Source organism: Poeciliopsis prolifica, unplaced genomic scaffold (genome assembly GCF_027474105.1).
Source record: "Poeciliopsis prolifica strain line A6 unplaced genomic scaffold, Auburn_PproV2 SCAFFOLD035, whole genome shotgun sequence".
Lineage (NCBI taxonomy): Eukaryota > Metazoa > Chordata > Actinopteri > Cyprinodontiformes > Poeciliidae > Poeciliopsis > Poeciliopsis prolifica.
This window is the reverse complement of record NW_026562410.1, coordinates 874566-892000: the sequence shown is the minus strand read 5'-3', so window position 1 is coordinate 892000 and position 17435 is coordinate 874566. Positions and strand designations below refer to the sequence as shown.

General features: G+C 38.4%; 1 protein-coding gene across 5 annotated transcripts; it reads right to left on the bottom strand.

Moving 5' to 3' along the window:
- Nucleotides 1–213: 213 nt before the first annotated feature.
- On the bottom strand, nucleotides 214–14787 carry hnrpkl (heterogeneous nuclear ribonucleoprotein K, like). 5 transcript variants are annotated; one of them, XM_055052727.1, is made up of 15 exons: nucleotides 13429–14693; nucleotides 12753–12850; nucleotides 12584–12640; nucleotides 9402–9445; nucleotides 8084–8156; nucleotides 7684–7797; nucleotides 7297–7425; nucleotides 6843–7150; nucleotides 6546–6599; nucleotides 5709–5742; nucleotides 4723–4738; nucleotides 3356–3388; nucleotides 3154–3221; nucleotides 2893–3062; nucleotides 214–2312 (listed from the first exon to the last, which is right to left on the bottom strand). In XM_055052727.1, exons 1-15 carry the CDS (start codon nucleotides 13493–13495, stop codon nucleotides 2282–2284), a joined length of 1296 nt encoding a protein of 431 aa, XP_054908702.1. In that variant the 5' UTR covers nucleotides 13496–14693; the 3' UTR covers nucleotides 214–2281. The 5 variants fall into 5 exon arrangements, with proteins under 5 accessions (XP_054908702.1, XP_054908703.1, XP_054908699.1 ...); XM_055052724.1 differs by lacking the exon at nucleotides 214–2312 and adding an exon at nucleotides 14701–14787 and having other exon boundaries at nucleotides 2835–3062; nucleotides 13429–13499; XM_055052725.1 differs by lacking the exon at nucleotides 214–2312 and having other exon boundaries at nucleotides 2835–3062; nucleotides 13429–13499; nucleotides 14156–14693.
- Between the last annotated feature and the right edge of the window lie 2648 nt (nucleotides 14788–17435).

The following is a 17435-nucleotide window of genomic DNA, read 5'->3' as shown; positions in this document are numbered from 1 at the left end:
CATGTGACAGAGGGCTGTGCTGTGATGGGAAACCGTGTGGGCTCTCAATATTACATTATAGGAGAACACATTTCCGGTGCGTGCCAGATAGCAACGGATGCACTTATGGAGAAAGAGGCAGACGCCTCACCTTTTATCATAATGCATCTCCTTCCGTACACCGTGCTCCCCCCAAAGAAACAAACAAACAAACACACACACACACACACGAGCTCAGAGCTGTGACACAGACTTTATTTACTAAACACTTGGAGTTACTACAAATATCTTGAGAGCACATACAGAATTGATCACTTGTGGACTCGCAAATCTGCATCCGCCTCACACAGAGACCTGCATCTTCAGGGATACTTAAAAAAAAATTTCCAAAAATAAAACAAAAAAGTTCAGGAGTGAACAGATCAGAGACTGTGGCTACACAACAGCAAATCCATACTTTATAGTAACAGAAAGCCCGATATTGATGAAAAAGTTGATTGTGTACATTTTTCTTACAGTAAAAGATTCAAAATATAATTCCGTAATCAGGAAACGCGTAGGAAAGATTTAATAAGAAATACATTTACAAGTAACTGGATTTATTTGTCCCTTCACCAATTGTGTAACTTTACATCCCTTCTAACCCGTTTCATCCCCACGCACATAAGCATCATTTAGTTTTGTTTGTGTTTTTTTGGATATTGCAGAAAGTCATGAAACAATACGACCAAAAGTGCAGGAACAAAATGGCCAAACAGGCACACTTTGTATTTATAATTCTTTTTTTCAGTCTTCTTCTGACATTTTTATTATATCATCTCATATTTTTAAAATGCAGTGTTTTCAATAGCTTTAATATTGAAAAGCTAGTGATTTTAGAGAATGTTTATTTTTGTTATGTTTGGCACAAAAGGGCCACCGTAGCAAAGAGGAAAACTTGTAAGTCTGTTTTTGGCACTTTTTTTCTTCCAAGAAAACATCACACAGTTTGGGCCGAACCAAAAGTCCATAAAATCACAGGTTTTAAGCAGATATATATATATACAAATTGTACAATCATCTTTCAAATAAAAGTAGATTTTCTTACATTTTTTCTTTTGCCTTAACAGTCTTTCACATTTATTACACCTTCAGACAGAAGACATATTTGACAAAGGTGTCATTACCAAAAAGCATTGGACTAGACTGATCTGCTAAAAAAAAAATTAAATTAAGGCGTCCACAGTGTAAACCCTTCCAGCAAGACTAATCAGATAGTCTTCTTTACATTTTTTGTGATAGACATGGACCTACATGGATAACTGTTCCTGTGGTTGAATGTTTGAATTTTTTTTCTGCCTCTTCTCTATTTGTTGCACACTGCCGGAGAGCTGGCTGAAAAAAAGGCTTATTTTGTAAGGCATGTTGCCCTTACAAAATATGGAAGAATTTAAAAAAATACTTAGCCAATGTTTATAAAAATGTGATGGTATCCTGCATACTATTTTAGCAAAAGCTAAGAAAAAAAAGGGTTTTTTTTGTCTTTGTTTTTAATAAAGGCAGATCAAATCACATATTTTTTCATTGTGACATTTTCACACAAGGTAATCTTAGTGTGTGTAGTGGGGTGTATAAATGAGCTTTCTGGGGTTTAAAATTTTTAAGCCCACATTGCTTATTAATTCAAAGACTGACGCCGAACAGCACATCCATGCTTATACAGAACAAAGGGCCCACACACTCCTAACCGAAGTTTTGCTCTCTGTGAATTTGAGAAGACTATTGATTTCCGCTGTTCCAAAATAAATACTCTCCCAAACCCCTCAACCATCATCTAAAAAAACCCCAAAAAAACCCAAACACTTTTTACATATGGAGACAAGCGATGGAAAATTGAAATTAAACAGTTATTTAACTTTACTCCAATAGTTTCTCAACCATTCAAAAACTAGTCATCTTTGTTAGGAAAGTGGTCTTAAAATTTGAAGGAAATCATAAAAATATCTTTCAAACAAGAACAGAAAAGAAAGTACATTCTGCTTGCTGTACTGAAATGCGGAAGATAAGGCCTAGGGCCGGTTCACAACACCAAACCTAATCACACAGATGGGTTACACACCAGTGGATAAAAAGAAAAGAAGATACCAGCACTGAATTATGGATTTTTCAGGCCTCCAAATAAAACCTGGTGTACACAACGGTGGTGTAGCTGGAGACAGTTAAAGGGAAGGGACACATCTACCCAAAGCAGAGGAATGTTGGCTCTGAATAGAATGAGCAAAACAGTATGGCAGCATGGCTTCACCCTCTCATCCGCTTCCCTCTAGAAGAACCGACCGGAGTACTGCCTCACACTGAAACGAAGAAAATAAAAAAATAATGAAAAAATTAAAAACACCGGAACATATTTATAAGAGCAGCGGCACGACCCAAGTCGGGTTGGGCAGCTGTAAAATAGTGGATGCTGAAAACAGCGAGACATTCTTCACATGGAGCTCAAGTTGTAATAAGAATACCAAGGTCAAGGCTGGAAATAAATCCTGTCTGCTGGAACTGACACGCCAACTCAGACCTGCTCAATCGTGGAGCGATGAGGAGGAAAGGAAGTAAACACACACACACACGTACTACCAAGTAATCAAATTACTGACTGAAATGATAAGATTTTGTATATTTCATGCCCCAAATTAGCTCAGAGACCAGAATACTGTATATTCAGTAAATGTCTTCCTTAAGGTTAACTAGTTTGAACCAATAAGTAATTTTCAGAATTTAAAAGAGATACCAATTATCCAAACAAAGAATACAATCTTCATTTTACTGTAAATCACAAACTACTGTATTAAACCAATAACTTTTTATTGTACTGGTTCTACATGAAAAGAAGCGTCTCAGCTGCAGTGGGAGGACGTTGTTTTGCTTGAAGTCACATGCCTGTTCTGCAGTAAGTACTGGGCGTTCTGGATCTGGTCCTGTGTCCCTGTGATGGTGATGATGCGGTCCTCAGAGCCCTCTAGTGGTTCATCAATCTTGATGGATGCCCCAGACTCGTGGCGGATCTGCTTGATTCTCTGGCCGCCCTTCCCGATGATGGAGCCCGCCAGCTGCACGTCGGCAAAAAGGAAAACAGATTTAGGAGCGCCAAAGGCATTTAATTTGTCTCGTCGGGTACTGCACTAATCATGTTCTACTTACATCTTTTGGGATGGTGACTTGCGTCGTGATGACCGGGCCTCCGATGTCACTGTATGATCCTCTGCCACCTACGGAGAGAGGAAAAGACCTTTGGAGGAAATCTTTCTTTAAATGGGGCTTGGGATCCAGAACAAGCAGAACAAGCAAACCCTTTAGGTTAGGAAACAAGGCTCAGGGACAGTAACGATCTATCCCAACTCACCAGATGGAAAGCGCTCCCAGGAAGAATGGCTGTCTTTGAAAAAGAACATTAAAAAAGGAAAAACAGAAAATGGAAAATGAAAATACACCACAGGAAGAGGAAAGGAAATGCATCATGCCACAGCAACTGAGCAGTACTGCCCAAATGGCCAAAACGCCAGCGATGGTGATGTATAGAAAAAGAAATACTAAGCTTTGTTGGTCCAAGTTTGTCCTTTCATAGTAAGTAGTAAAATTACAGTTGAAATTGTGCCGTGTAAATTAATACCAATTGTCTTTTTTTTTTTTATCTACTGAGTTTAACTAATTCACACTTTCACAATATTAAAGGTAAATAAATATTTAAAGAAATTGCTCAGTGGTGCAACTAAAATTTCTACTAATACTACAACAAGTGACTAATGAGGCAGCCGGAAGGGTTTTCAGCAATACAGAATTAGCCCTTGTTTTTTTTAATTCAGCTGTTTTTTCCTCTCCATTTAAACTACTTCCCAAACCAGTTGCTGGGAATCAATTAGCTGTACTGGGTTTAAAAATCTAAATGCCACTCAAGAGGAAATAATGAAAGTGTAAAAACATCAACAGGTAGAACCCGTTTCTTAAGCTTAATTTATTTAAAAAAAAAAAATGTGGATATGGACAACAGATACAAATTTCAGGCATCAGCACTAAGCACTGGGTGCTGTTTCCAAAGTCTAAATTTTTCAGGAGCTGAACTTAAACCTACAAAAATGTAACATAAAAGAAAAAAAAGGATTCCCACACTCTGCTGCATGATCCTTGAGAAAATTTCCTTGTTTTTCATCTTGACATTTAAACTAAATATTTGAAACAGACGTATACAACATTCATCAGAAAATACAACATTCAACCCTTCAGCCTAGTAACTCCCACTCTTTTCTGTTGTTTCTTCTTTAGCTTGATTTTGGTGCCTTTGTATTTGTGTTTTGTTTGAAGACGGCAATAATCTGCAAGTTGATAAAGTTGAAGAAGTTTGGAAGTTGTCATTTCCTGTTAGAAACAAACTTATTTGCTTAATGACAAATATTTTTAATCTTCTAGAGGTATGAATGTTTGAGCTTAATATATGTGTGATAAAATAAAATCATGATAATAATAATAAAAAGAGTCAAACTGAACATGAAACTCAACTTCAAGTCCAGAAGATCTTAAGATTGTCACTGAAATGTTTGCTCTTGCTTTGTTGAACAAAAAAAAACATCTTGGTACTTCAAAGTGTGTAAACTTGTGGAGCCAAAAAACTAACTTTCTCTAGCCATTTCAAGGCCAAAGTGTGTGTAAAAAGGTAATAATTACCGCTGTTTAGACAAATAAAACTGCAGGATTATCATGAATATCAAAACTTACCATAACCACCTCCACTCTAAATTTCAGGATCACATGAAAGGAGAGAAAGAGATGAAATTTACAAACATTAATAAGGAATAAGAATACATTTTAAGCCTTCAGAAATAACAGATTATAAACTAAATACACATATGCATTATATAACCAATCAATATAGGTGTAGACAAACTTTTTGATGTCTCACTAGGGTTATACCATTTTTTTTTTACCTCTCTTTATTGTCCAAAGTCATTGTTATACATCTGAAGACAATAGACAATACTTCGCAAATGCACAGCTGGAATCAAGCATGTTTAATAAAAGCTAATCTGAGTTCAAGACGGTCATGAAACAAAAAAAACAGGTATAAGATAACTTTTAAAAGTTGTCTTATCCAACCAGTGTATGTCTGGGAGGCTGATAAATGCATAGACAGTAATGCACACAAATTTTACTCATATTAGGACGTAAACTTGACAAATTCAACACCGATTTGTGTTTCAAAGACAAAGACAGATTAACAAGCGACCAGCACTAACCTAACTTGTATTGCACGATAATCCAAATCCTCGAATCTGTATTAATGCTGAGACAACTAGAAGCAAGTCTGCAGTTTTTAATAATATTTAAATCTCAAGAGTCGTCCCTTTTTATTCATCTGCCCTCTTTTGCTTGCAGTTAAAACCTGCGGGGAACCACTTCAAGATCTGCTCTGGTTCAATCGCTCGGCTCGCCTGGTGGATCTCTGGACTGCGTACTCAGTTACTCAGTGGTAACCACGGAGACAACTGTTGCCAGGCAACAACAGGTCTACATGAGTGTGCATCCGATGTGGGGGGGGGGGGGGGGGGGGGGGCAGCCATATCAGAGCCAGTGTGCTGTACTACACTCAGAAAAGGAAATGCAATCATCATCTGAAAACACAACTCACAGGCAGAGACCACAAAGTCTTGTGAGGAAACAAAAAAAAGCAAGCGAGTCTAGACGCTGCAGCTGATTACACTCACCATGCTGTCATAGCGGTCTCTGCCTCTTCTTTCGCTGCAAAACAGGGGGAAACAAAGTTGTTAATACAGTTTGACCCATCAGGGGTTTTTCCACCAAAGTGCTCCAGTGTCTGACCAAGACCGTGTGTGTTTCTCCTTTATATTTAACAAAGATGAAGTGTTAACTGGTTGGTTTTTGCACATTATATTTCTGTTTTATTCTGAATAAAAGCATTGCAGTGCATGGGGACATTGCACCCACTATAAATGGCCAGGTTTACAATTTTTGGGGAAATTATTAAATCACAAAGTTCACATTGATTTTTTTTATATTTACACAGCAGTCAGACCTCTCTACAGAATGGATGTATGGACTAATGGTGCCTGGATGGATGGATGAACTCACAATTAATGAATGAACACAAACCTCTAAGGGAATTGTTATTCGAAATTTCATAAGAAGTGTAACAAATGCTCGCTAAAACGAGTCAGCATTTCCAAACATTGAAAATTTAGCAAAAATATCTGATTTCCGAATGACATTTCTAAATATACACAACGTTTCAAGAATGATTTCCAAGCAGCAGCAGTGAATACTCAAACATCTGATACTGCCACAAACGGCATTCATAAATACAGTCGAAAACAGCAATTAAAACTAAATTTCCATAAGAAGCAGGAGACGTTGAAACAGTCACTGGAAGTGAAAAGATCTGGTTCCAAGCAAGCAGTGACATTGAGTGACATTGGTTGATTTATTGGAGAAAAAATGGGCATTTTTAAATCACAGATGTGCTCTTTTCTAAATTCTGTTAAGCTTTAAAAATAAATTTAAATCTTAACCTTGGTCTTTCTCACCTTGGTCTGTCATCCATGCTGCCATGATAGCTGCCATGTGAAAACCTGTCTCCTCTGCAAACAATAAAAGAAAAAAAAAACTGATGGATGTGAGGTAGAGATGTAAAATAATTAAGACTGAACAGATGTTACTGGTTACTAAATAGTAGTCTTTCAATTTCCAAAACAAACCTTTGACATATAAATTAATTATCTACAGTAAAAACTGCCAAAATCAGTCAAGTAAGCAAATTCATCCAAAACAATTTAAAACCTAACAAATTAGGGTTGAAAACATAAAATCCGCCCAATTCTCACCCTCCTCTTGGCGGCGGGGGTGGTGGGAGAGGCAGGTTGCGCGCTCGGCTGCCCCCTCGTATGCCCCTGCTAAGCGGTGGTGGAGGACCCCGGCGAGGGCTCATGTCATCATAGTCTCTTCTGGAGGGAGGCAGAGGTCTGCTGCCACGTAAAGGAGGCAAGCGTTCAAAACCGCCGCGCACGCGGATGGGAAATCCACCCATAGGTCGTCGGCCCCTATCCTCAAACAACATGGTGAAGCCACCGTAGTCATACGTCTCATCGTAGAAGTTAGGGTCGTAAGGCTGAGTACGGCCTTTAATCGGTGCCTGCAAATTGAAGAAAAGTTACAGGGAAATTATTAATCAACTTTGGAGTACACTGCATTTAAAATAAATGCAATGTTCTTTAAGTCAAGATGTGTTGGTATTAATTATTTTTACTGTATTTATAGCAATTGAGAGGGTAGATTTACCTCTGATACTAGCTCCAGGATCACTTTTATGCATTCAACCACACGTTCTGGTTTTCCTCCCACTAAGACAACCCTGTCAGTAGAGTGGGGACAGCACTCTTGGAACAACTTGATGGTGGTCTGGGTATTCTAGTACACACAAAGTTTTTTTTTTCCTTAGTTTCTCACATTCGTATTCTGAGTCCACACAGTCCAAAAAAACTTTCCTAACGAAATGGAAAAATGCACCAAAACGTGTCTGAGCAGTAGCAAACAAAATGTCTTTTCAGATTAGTTTGTAGGAGGACCGATGTGAACACATTTCCAAAGTTAAAGAGTTGTCTTTTTTTGTTTTTACTGTTCAGCTGTTAGTGCAGAGGATTAAATGGTTAATCTGGGCTATCCTACCTCTCTGAGCTCCTTTATCTTGGCACCTTTCACTCCAATTATCCCACCAGCCAAACTCTGATGGATCAGCAGGCGAAGCTCACAGTCAAAATCAATCCCACTGTAATGTTGGTACTAGAAAAACATTAGAACAAAAGCAAAGTTCTGGGTGATTAGATATTAATGTAGCAGTTGTGGAAAAATATGTCTTTGAAATACATAGAAAAGTTATTTGATGCAAATTACTGCCTTACTACATTACAATTTTTCCAAATTTATATTCACTTATTTGAATAAACATTTAGCTTGAAAATAATTAATATCAAATTACTATTTATTTTAATAAAGACAATGGGTTAATCTCTGGAAGCTAAAACAATACCACCATTTATTTACACACAAAACTGACATAACATCTTACCTCCTCTAGTGTTGGGATGATTTTCAGTAGAATCTCTCCAATGGTGTCGATACTGGCACTTACACTCAGGATCCTGTCAGAAACCAATTCGGCAAACAGGAATAAATGAATTACAAAAACAAACGCCGAAAAACGGAGGGATAAACCTGACATAAAATACAGCCCGACAGACAGTCCTGAACAAACTAATAAGACGCTTTAAACGAGTGCTTAATTTCCCCCAACTCTACACTGACAGCAGAAGACATGCACTGACTCCCTTACTAATTTCAAAAGTAAGAGAAAGCTTTATGAGGACAAGGGGATCCAGAGCGTCTCAAAAAAATAAATAAATAAATAAGAACAACGTGAAAGTGGCCACACAGATTTTGGGTAAGTGGTGTAAGAGCGAGAAACTTCTTCTATAACCATCCCACCACCAGGAAGTTGGGGAAAGAGAAAGTCATTTAAAAACAGCTTGCCATTACAGCTGCACCACCAGCTCACCGTCTCATTGTGACCACGAGGTTGGGAAAGGGGGGGGAGAGGGAAGGAGAGAGGAAGAGAACTAAGGCGCCGAGGTGAGAGCAGACGAGGTGGGCAGTAGAAAACATTAAAACAGCAGTGGGGTTGGGGAGGGGTTACCAAGTTCTTTGTGGCACAGAGGAAGAGCAGGTTGGAGAAGGGAAGGGTGATGTGACAGGTGACAGGTTTGATAGGCAGATCTGATCTGATGTAACCTAAGAAATTATACAGAGGGGGTGGATGCAGCACAATGGAATCAAGAGACATTAATGAAGTGACAAAGTGAAAGGGCGGCGCCTCCACAGGAAAGCAAGCTCTCTTTCTCTTCTCTCTCAGAGATCATGGGACGGTAATGGTGGAAACAGTGTGGGAGAGTGAGGGCAGAGGAGAGTGGGAGGTTGGAGGTAAGGGGAAGGGACCAGGGGTGGGTCACAGAAGACAGAGCGAAGGGGAAAAAAATATTAAAAAGATGCCTGCATTTCACAAATTTTCTCAGAGCAACAAATAAACCATCCAACTTTAATGTCGCTGAGTATAAAACACCAACTACTTTGTAGTGGGCTGTCAGACAATTTCCGCATGATTGATTAACTGTAATAACAGAGTTCAACTTAATAGGAGATGCTTAAAAATGGACAGAAAAAATCAAGGAACAATACATGTCTTATAAAGAAAGGAGGGGGTGTCTGGTGAAGGGGAGGTTGTAAAGTGTCATGTATATAAAAATGTTCAAATGGAAACAGAAGGCAGGCTATCAAAGACAAGTGTTTCACTGTTCTAATCAGGCAGTGAGGCAATAACTGGTGGGACATACCGCTCTGGGCCACTGCTGTCTGGGACTGATACACTGGCATTGTACTGCATGGACCGAGGAGGTGGTGGTGGTGGTGGTGATGGTGGTTGTGGTGGAGGAGGTTGGCATTGGGCAGGGGCATTCAATCACATCATGTCAAGTTAGGTGTCCGAATAAGGAGGGGCACAGTTTATGGGCAGGGCCGACCGGGAGTGTCAGATGGCCGAGCGGTCGGGTTTCATTCGGGGGCGGGCGGAGGTTGGGCCAACATCAAGGTGGGCAACGCAGGAGGGGCATGTCGATCCGGTACATGGGCAACGGAGGAAGGTGGCCAAAAGTAAGAACAAAAACAAGTAAAAGGAGAAGGGAAGAGGGGGAGAAGGAATACAGTTTTAATTGAATACACGCCACACTTTGTCCCAAAACGTGATATGAGAGAAACTGTGAGAGTGAAGGAGAACAGGAAGTGTGACCAGGACAAAGATAAGTTTTAACAGGCAGTATGAAGGAGCACATTGGTCAAGTTAACAACGCAGAGAAAAAAAATAAAAAAAGATGTTCCAATAGGGCTGTTAGGAATTCCCAGTTTAAAAAAACCCAGCAATGTAAACGATATCAAGAATTAGCTTTAATTATTTGGGGAAAATAACTCAAGCAGAGCAGTTTAACAGTGACTCTCTGGTAGAGGTTGATCGATATTATCTGCCTACCGATCAATTGGCTGAAACTTTCCAGTTTTAAAAGTATCTTCATCATTCTTGATGGCGCAAACTTTGTTGTTTTTTTTTATTTTGTTTTGCCTGGTTGTCACAGAGTTGATAAGGTGATGTAAGTCAATAAGCTGCAGTTACACAGGACAATGATTATTAATCTGTGTATATTTATATATATGTATTTAGTTAAATAGGATGTGTTTTTAGAGGAAGCTGTCTGTATAACCTTTGGATTCATGGCAAAGCATTCAGATTGTAAATTGTAGTAGCTACTCACCAGCATTTGGTCTCAAAGTTAAATCCCTATAAACCTTCATACTGAAAGGTTATGTGCTACCAAACCATTTTTTAGGCTAAAGAAACGAGTGTCACTAAATCAAAACTTTGCTTTTACGAGTTGTGAACGGCCCATACAAAATCTTACTGGTTTAATGTCAGGTGGCGCAGCTGCCACCCAATTTGCATGTTTCTGTGCAAATTAGCGAGTTGACAGAGTTCACGGCCTCTGTTTGCATACTGTTGAAACTGGAAGTCTACATACACAGAATGAAAAAAAAAGTTATACAAGTTTTTTTTCCCCCTCACTGTTTGAACTTAAATCATAACCAAGACCGGACTTCTCTTAACATCTAAAACAACTGGGCAGGAAGTTAAACTCCAGCCACAAATGGGTCTTGTAAATGGAAAATGACCCTGAGCATACAATATGGTTACAATGTTGCTTTGAGACAAAGTCAATGTTTTGCCCTGATCTCAATCCTATGGAGAAGTTGTGGGCAGATCTGGAAAGGTGTGTATGTGAGAGGCACATTCCTTCTCTTATTATTGGGGCATTTAGCAAATCTAAAGTTTTAGTAATAATGAACTAAAAACAGAGAAGTTTTGACTGATTTAACTTCAGACAGTGAGAAAAACAAAGTGTGTCTTTATTAGGTGGATGTAAACTTCCTCTTTCAACTGTAAACCGATGTGTTGGTTCTGTATGCGTAATTGCTACCTACATATGCACATCACTGACGGCATGACAGCAGAACTTGTTCACAGCTTTGGATATGGACCAATTAAACAAAGTAGAACGTGTTTTCCTGTATTGTTACACTGTTAGCTTGGTACCACACATGCTACTGTTGTGTATAATGCGTTTGTACAAACTCTTGTGCTCTGTCCACTGCACCACTGTTATTTATGAAGGTAGAAAACCTTTTATTAAAAAGCTTATTAGTATGGACTGAAGATGTTGCTGACAACAGATGCCATAAATGCAGATTGTAGTTTGGATCAGAGCAGGGGAGACCATGTTTCAGCTCCTGACAAATTTTACTAAATACAGGAATTGTGCTTGGTGCATTGAGTTTCATTCAATCACATTATGCAAGTCCTAATCAATGCTATTTCCTCTGATATGGTTTATGTAGAGGAAATTTGAGCTAAAAATGCCTGAAGAGTTGTTTTAAAAGGGGGAAGATGTATAGTTTTGTTTTGCTTTTTCCTTTTTTAACTAAACTTGAAAAATTCAGCACATTTATTTTGGGTCCTCAACTTGACTCATACAAGTTATGTTTTAAGCAAATTAATAAAACAGTAATCAGTGGGCACCTTTAAACGTCTCCTTTCCTATATGAATTGCATTACAGTTGAGAAAAAGAAGCTACCAACTTAAGGCGCCAACATCAGCCTACCACTAAACCGATTACATGTGAAAGAAAACGGCAAATTTTTGATCAAATGTTTAAAAAAAAAACAAAGGGGAGAATTATAAATAATCAACGTCACACAACAAAATAAACTGTCTCAAAAATCTCCAATCGGCATTTTAAAATTGCTATCAGTAATAGAAAATCCTGTATCGGTCGACCTCTACCCTCTGGTCTTAGTAATGCTTTTTTGTAGCACTGTGCAGTGATTCTTGATGACAGATGATTAAACACAACAAACACATTTTAGCTGCTTTTATAATAGCCCAGATGCTAGAATGTACAAACTACTAACTTTCAATCGTTCTTCAACATATAAAACTCAAGAATAAATAAAATACCCAAGTCACACCTGGGAATTGCTCATATTTTCACATTCACAATTTTTTATGCATTCATCAGGAACTAGAATTTCTATGGAGGTTAAAATGTTATTTGTGGTTCCATCTGACCAGAGCATCTCTCTCTTTTCAACTAAACTGGATTTTCTTTATGAACAAAGTGAAGGAGACTAAACACAAATGCACTCCTGACTTTTCTGATGAATATTTATCCTTCCACTTATGATTTTTATTTTAATTCAGGATTTCTTTCCACTTCATATTTGTACAGGTCAATTACAAAAAATCCAGGTAAATACATCTAATTTTGTGACAAAAAAAATGCAACTAAATGTGACAATATTTTTCTATGGGCTGAATAAGACTTGTGTAGAATCAGCACTAAAGGAAGAATAAGAAAGCTAAAGTTTGCTGAGTGCAAATATATATGAAGACATTTTTATCTATTTACTCACGTCTGTGCGAAGAGCTTTTATGTTCTTGCCACCCTTTCCAATGACGGCTCCCGCATTCTGTGAAGCAGAGCAAAACACTTTGATCACAGAGAGAGAGAGAAAAATAAATAAATAAAATCACTATGTGGCCCAGCAAATAGCAGGGGCTCATGATATGATCTCTGATTACTTTGCTCTGAAGCAGAACACGCAGCTCCACCATCTCATCAATGTTGCGTGAACGTTTGAAGGCCTGCTCCTCGTCCATGTCCTCAGCAGGACGTTTACCTGAGACAGAAGGCAAGGTCAAACCCAAAGCAATGCAGCCACCTCCGAAATTATGCACTTACAGAAATACAAGAGGAGCTTTTTTTAGTTCACTTTTTAATATTTTTATTTAGAAGAATCATAAGTTAGAATGTTCTCCTGATTCACTGTGGAAGTGCTATAATAAACCAAATTAATATTAGCAAACAAAAACCTCGAATGAGCAAAGTCTACAGCATATTCCACAAACACCAAGTACACTTCAGTCACCAAATGCAACTTGGTCAACGTCCAGAACCAACATGTACCCTTTCTGAATTAAAACATGGGCAGATCTGCTCTGGGCCCACAGAACAGCAGTTTCCTGGACAAGAGGATCTCTCAACCATCTGACATGACCACATGGTAAGTTATTCAGGCCAGAAATGTTCTTTTCTCATGAATATAATTTTAGTCTTCAGCAAATCAACTGGCCAATGGAAATCTAAAAATCTGATGCTGGCTTTAAGACCGGGTGGGGTCTGGATACTTCTCAATGATGATGTTATTTTGGGCAGTTCTAATGCGCAATAATAAAATGAAGATATGCAAGACCTCACCATTAGTGTCAGTGTTGCTGAATGAAATATCTTCGTCCTGCTGTTCGCCCTTCATTTCCATTGTCATGAATCTGCAGTGAAAAGCAAACTGGTTCTTCTAGGATCTGCTAAACAGTGAGAATAAGCTTAGGACAGTGAAATAATATGTGCTTGTTAACCAAACCGTGTACATGATTGAAGCAAAAAAAAGAAAATCTAGTGGTCAGATTGTTGCTAAAACATTACATCATGTATTTTCTTCAGTTTAGAGTGCTGGAGTTTCACGTTTCTTTTTCAGATTATTAAAACAGAAATTTCCCTTCATCACTTTTGGTGATCAGCAAGTGAAGTCCTGAAAAATGTGCTTCCTTTTTTATAGTATTCAAAAGACACTACTTTTGTCAACCAACAGAACATTTATTGATGCTTTTTTTTTTCATAAAAATATTTTTAATATTTCATTCAAATATTTTTTTTAAAAATCTATAGGACTAACACGTGTCACGTTTGTCCTAAGAAAAAAGTTAGAATGAGCCAAAATTGAATTCGCAGCTGATACTTTAAAGAAAATTGGAAGAAATCTGTCCAGGAAGGACATCATTATATCTTTATCTGCGAGCTTAATTAAACCTTTCCTGTTTTTTCTACTATTACATGTTAAAAATGCCTGCTTGTTTATAATAAAACAACAATCCAGGAGGGAGAACATGGACTTTAGACTTAAAGGGACTGAGTGTATCCAGCTTACACATACTACACATAATACCAGGCTCTTCCCACCACTGAGGACTTTGCAGTTTTTGCAGAAGCGTCCCTCTTATACAGAGGCCTGGATAAACACAGCTAGGACGTGATGCTACCCTTGGCTTTACAGAGCAGCTCCGGTCATGCTTGCATGGGTCCTGTCCAGAGAAAGAAAAACGTCTGCAACAATTTAGCAGTTTGCGTGAATAACTCTCCACGAATAGCATTTTAATGTTGATATAAACTATGACCGTAGATTGGGAGGGTGTAATTTGAACGAGAAACGTATATTTCCCCCCAGATTTCATACAGCCCGTGGCAGTGTTGACTTTACTTCCCGTGCTAGCAGCTAGTTAGCCGGCTAGCGGTTTACGAGGCGCCAGCTAGTGTCCACGTTCAGACCGGCCAACATGCACGACAAGAAAAATATCGACAGCGGAGCGAGCACGTTGAATTACCGTCCTCCAAAAATGTCCAACATTCACACCGAAAGCATAGGAGGTAAAGTCACGAGCTACTATCAAAATGCAACCTTTATAAAAAACAGACCTGCAGCCAAACCGCGTTCACCGCGCTCCGCTACGGTCGCCTCGCCCTGAAAAATCCGTGGATAGGCTCGATTTGTCGACCTTCTCCCGCTCGTCTCTTTGCACACTCTTGTCAAGACAGCAGGGATGGGCGGGGTTAAGGCAAAATTCATCAAAAGGAACTGATAAGCCTGTTATCCCCGTGCAGGAGCGATTTGGTCAATTTGACCGATTATGAGAATCTTAATTTGACATGCAACATTTAATGCGCCTTTTGTGCAAAATAAAGATTTTAAAAAATATAAACAATTTTGAAAAAAAAAAATCCCCTAAAAATTGATAAAACTCTGGGGGTAGGGGGAGTTATGTTTGGCAGCAACGCTAAAATATACAAATCAATTTGTATGTAAAGCACAACTTGATGGCGTGAAACAGGCTTGGAGAATCAAGGTTTACCCAGGTAAACAGTTTCCGCTTGAACAATACAAACTGAAGTCCAGTTAATGGGAGGTGAAGGAGAGTACTGAATTGGCAGGAGATGACATCAGCTGTAAGAAGTGAAGAATTTGGAGAAAGGCAGCGTCAAATAAATGTTGCTTTTCTGATTCAAAACACATTATGCATCCTTACTTTACATTTTATGTATTTACCATGGTAATGGGATATTTTGACTTAAGGTGACGAGACAGTGAGAATTTTATTCCTATCTGCCTAATGTACACACAAAGGTTTGACTGCTAGTACATGAACCAACATCAGCTTTGTGGCATAAAACAAATACAATGATTTGATCTAAAAGATGACAAATGTAACATACTTGGTAGTTTATTTTGGGTATTAGTGAAATCACAGCTCTATGTGAGATTTAGGACAAGTGTGCCACCACCTGGCTTAGACAGAAGAGCTCAGAGATGGTCACAGGAGGCGTAGCAGGAGTGGCAATAAGCAAAGGTTTCTTTAGCTTAGATAGGGCAATGCATGAAAGAAATCAATACTATGGTCTGATGTATTTTGTACAAAGTATGCTTTTATGTTTTCTTACATTTACTGAACTATTATGGAATGCTCGGTAGATTTAAGAGAAACAGGCCAATCGAGGAGGACTGCATTGTTTTTATATTAAATATTCGTATCTATTTCATTACATGCTAAACTTTTAGTACTACGGTAGGGTTTAATTTGTTTAATTTTTTGGTTTCTAGCAATATAAGTTTGATAATATGATGAGATCTGAGGACTCTTCCTTTCTACTTACTGGAAATCCTGAGTTCCAGTGAGGTCAGATTTGGACCTCATTCTTGCAGTGTTGTATTCTCCACATTCCTCTCAGATATTGCAAAATACATCTCTCTCTCTCTCTCTCTCTCTCTCTCTCTCTCTCTCTCTCTCTCTCTCTCTCTCTCTCTCTTCCTCTCTGCCTCTCTTTCTGTCCATCCTATATGCTGGGGTTGCCATAGAGACAGATATAAATCAGTTCTTCATGTTTCTCATAAAAAAAAAGGGAGAGAAAGGCCAGTGTACATATTTTCATCTGCAACCATAGCGACACTTGATATTGTCAGTGCTATTTGTTAAAAAGCAAGTCACCATAGCGACACTAACCATCGAGACTGTGTCATGGATCAGCCGTCCCAGCTGCCTCCTAATCGTGTATACGGGAAATTTAGGACTCTGCAAAACAATTTTATTTGGTCACTTTGAAATATGTGATCACCTAGATAGTTTGCTGCTCGGTGATAAGTGGAATTAATTTAATTATGGTGAATGTGACTGTAGATTTTGTAGGATGCATTCTGCTGTGTAGGTTGATCTCAGGATATTAGAATATCATCAAAAAGTTCATTTCTTTATGTGATTCAAATCAAAAAGTGCCTCTTGTGCATTATAGAGGTTCATTTCTTTAAGATTGATGTATTTCACACTCTTACTATTATTATTTTGATGATGATGATGATGATGATGATGATGATGATGATGATGATGATGATGATGATGATGATGATGATGGCTTAGAGATCATAAACACTCAATGTTTAGTTCATAAGAAAAATAAAATTTTGGATATGACAGTGGTGTAGCAGAAACCCTCAAGGAGGATGGATCTCAAAAGGTCGTTGTTGAAGACAAACCTGTAAATCCACCAAAGATTGGCTGAGAATTATAATGAAAAGCCCTAAGCTGAGTCAAAGCCCAGATCTAACCTCTCTAACATTTCACAGCTGATAATTAGGGATGGGTCAAACTTTTGTCAGACTAAAGTGACAAGCTGGTAGTTTAGCAAAGTAGAAATATGCTGTTTTATACAATTGATTTAAGTGTAGCACAGCAGGGGACGGGTCATTTGTGTTTACCTAAGGCTAAGTTTCTTTCTTGTCCCGAAATGGTCTTTTGCTAAAAACAACTTGGTCAACAATAAAGTGTCCTATTGCACTTTTCAGTATGGAGAAACATAAATGTGTTAAAAATACCTCTTTACACAATATTCCAATTTTTGGACAAACTGAAGAAGAGTTTGTTATTTGGCCCAAACGAAGTGCTTGAAGTACACTTCACTAGAAACACATTTCTACCTTCCCTTGAGCGTATGACATTGCCTTTATTCTTTGTGGCATAGATTCAACAATGAATATACAAAAAAATATTGAAGAGATTTTGATTCATTTTGATATGATGGCATTAAGCAGTTGAAACAAGTTTGTCAGCTAAACATTCATGAAGTAATTCTCCTATTCAACCACATCCCCAATGTTCCCTACT